Source organism: Mizuhopecten yessoensis, unplaced genomic scaffold (genome assembly GCF_002113885.1).
Source record: "Mizuhopecten yessoensis strain PY_sf001 unplaced genomic scaffold, ASM211388v2 hete_36073126, whole genome shotgun sequence".
Lineage (NCBI taxonomy): Eukaryota > Metazoa > Mollusca > Bivalvia > Pectinida > Pectinidae > Mizuhopecten > Mizuhopecten yessoensis.
Genome location: NW_018485820.1, coordinates 1 through 2,320, shown reverse-complemented (window position 1 = coordinate 2,320; position 2,320 = coordinate 1). Strand labels below are relative to the sequence as shown.

At 34.5% G+C, this 2,320-nt stretch overlaps 1 protein-coding gene across 1 annotated transcript; it reads right to left on the bottom strand.

Moving 5' to 3' along the window:
- Positions 1-430: 430 nt before the first annotated feature.
- On the bottom strand, positions 431-1,739 carry LOC110444960. Its single transcript, XM_021489321.1, has 2 exons — positions 1,520-1,739; positions 431-633 (listed from the first exon to the last, which is right to left on the bottom strand). The coding sequence occupies exons 1-2, from the start codon at positions 1,710-1,712 to the stop codon at positions 491-493; spliced, it is 336 nt and encodes a 111-aa protein (XP_021344996.1). The 5' UTR covers positions 1,713-1,739; the 3' UTR covers positions 431-490.
- Between the last annotated feature and the right edge of the window lie 581 nt (positions 1,740-2,320).

Sequence of the window (2,320 nt, the reverse complement as noted above, 5' to 3'; positions counted from 1 at the left end):
TTTTCATTATTTTGAGCACTTTCCCAAAGGAGGACCAATTTTCCGGCACACGATTTGTTTTTGCATATAACATCACAGAATCAAAAACGTTATTAAAAAGTTGGTCCTCGGATGGGAAAGTGTTGAAAGTAAAAAAAAAATTAAGTCTGGGAAACCCTATCACTTTCATAGATATCGTGTATGTGGCTATATTTGTAGTATCATATCAACAATATATATTATCTCAGCAGTTCAAAAATCATATTCATTTTCGCTATCAGTAATTATTTATGTATTAATACTTTTTCCCGTTTTCATAAATGGCGACTTAGGGAAATAAGGGCAGTTTTCCGCCATAGCTCTTTAAAATTAATTGAAAACCACTCCAACGAAAATTTAACGAGACGAATTATAGATGAAAGATAACGAACAACATGAAAGTAATGTTGAATATTTATTGTTAACCAAAAAGGTTCAAATCAAATGATTTATTATTAAGTTACGTAAGTGTTCATTGAAATATGACACTCGGGAGTACTTCGATCTTTACACAGAGAGGTACTACTTGCCGCTCTTTTGTTTTTTCCCGTTCTTGGTGGGCGTTACATCTTCGTGTGATTTCCTCTTCATCGCCTTCATCCGCTGGAGAGGGATCTATACATACAACATATACCTCATTATAACAATTGAAAGTAAAGCCGGATGACGTCTTTTGGAAAATGATATATTCGTTAATAGCTATACGTTTCCACATATGCAATTTCTTTTCGCACGATGAACATTTGTTAACTTTGTATTCACAGCACTCCTATATATATGTTCAAGAACAAAATATTTGAGTCTACGTGACGGGAATGCGCGAAAACGGCAGAAATCTTCACCGCTTTGTCACGACCTATGACAGGCATTGTGTAAGGTCTTTACTTCCTTATCAACATGTATTTAACCTGATATTGTTATCCTCCGAAGTAAGCTGAAACACATTTAAATTCAAAACAGTATACAAAATGTATTATACATGATAAGAATGCAGATATATAGAAAAGTTGATATATGTGTGTTAATTGTTATTTTTTGTAGGGATGGGGGTCTACCAGATAAAGCGAAAGTTTCACAAGTTTGATACATATCGCCTGAACTGCAATGAATACAAGTATATTATTAAGGTAAGTATGAAAGATTAAATAAGTAAAACTAAGGTAAACATGTATCCGAGAGATACCTGGCGCGCGAACACATACCTATAAAATTATCAGGAGATATATACAGAGGAAAACGACACGTTAATGCTGCTTTACATGTCTCAGTCAATAAAACCACATATCTACGCTTGTGCAAGTAAATTTCACACACACACACAAAAACAACGAATAAATATAGTCTCATTCATGATACATACATGTACATGTATATATGTATATACATGTATATGACATGGACACCAAACTATGCTATACTTAACGATATGTAATGTTAACAGCGTATATGTTTCATTTCAGAAAGAAAACGAAAACAACAACAACACCTAAGATGGTCTTACGTTTAAAAAGAGGCAGCATGCCTTTGCCTCTCAATTTCATACTGGAGTCAAGTTGGTTTTGGAGTATCAGAGCGTCTTGTAATAGTGTTTCGTCAGTATCGGTAGCCTCCATGTTTTGCTCTTGTTTCGTTTTTGCTGAACTGTCTGGTTTGCCGGCCTCAGCCATGACCTGTAAGTGCGAAACAAAATCCATTCATTACAAAGCACGGATAACATGTTATCAGAAGTCAAGATTTAACCCATATATAAATATATAATACCTGATTATACCATGGGTTTTTTACTTATTGTACACACTTTTACAAAGGTTTCTGTTACATAAGATGAAACAAAATAATTAGAACCCAATTATACACATAGATGGAGATCAACATGCGCTTCGATTTTTTTTTCTGTAAAAAAAACTGGCTGCGCATGCGTGTTGCATTCCAATATAATTTGTGGATGCATGTCAGTACGAGTTACTTCCCTTGTCCCTAACATAAATTAGAATGCAGCGGCAGTTGTGTAAAACTAGCTTTTCGCGCGCACAGTTTCGTATTTTTCTACCGCAAGTATAATTAAAAATATTATCAATAAGTTTAGTTGATATATCTAAAAAATAGTTATGATATTAACGCATATATTTTAAAAGATTTGATGGTTATTTTCCCGTTGTAGGAATGTTGTAATATATTATCGGAGTGTGTTTAAACTTATTCCCCAGGGTGGGATACCGGGTGGACATTTTTGAGAGGACATGTGTTACACGGATAAACTGTTTTTAGTATGGGCCGGTCGAGTGGTTGACGTTCTGTAGCA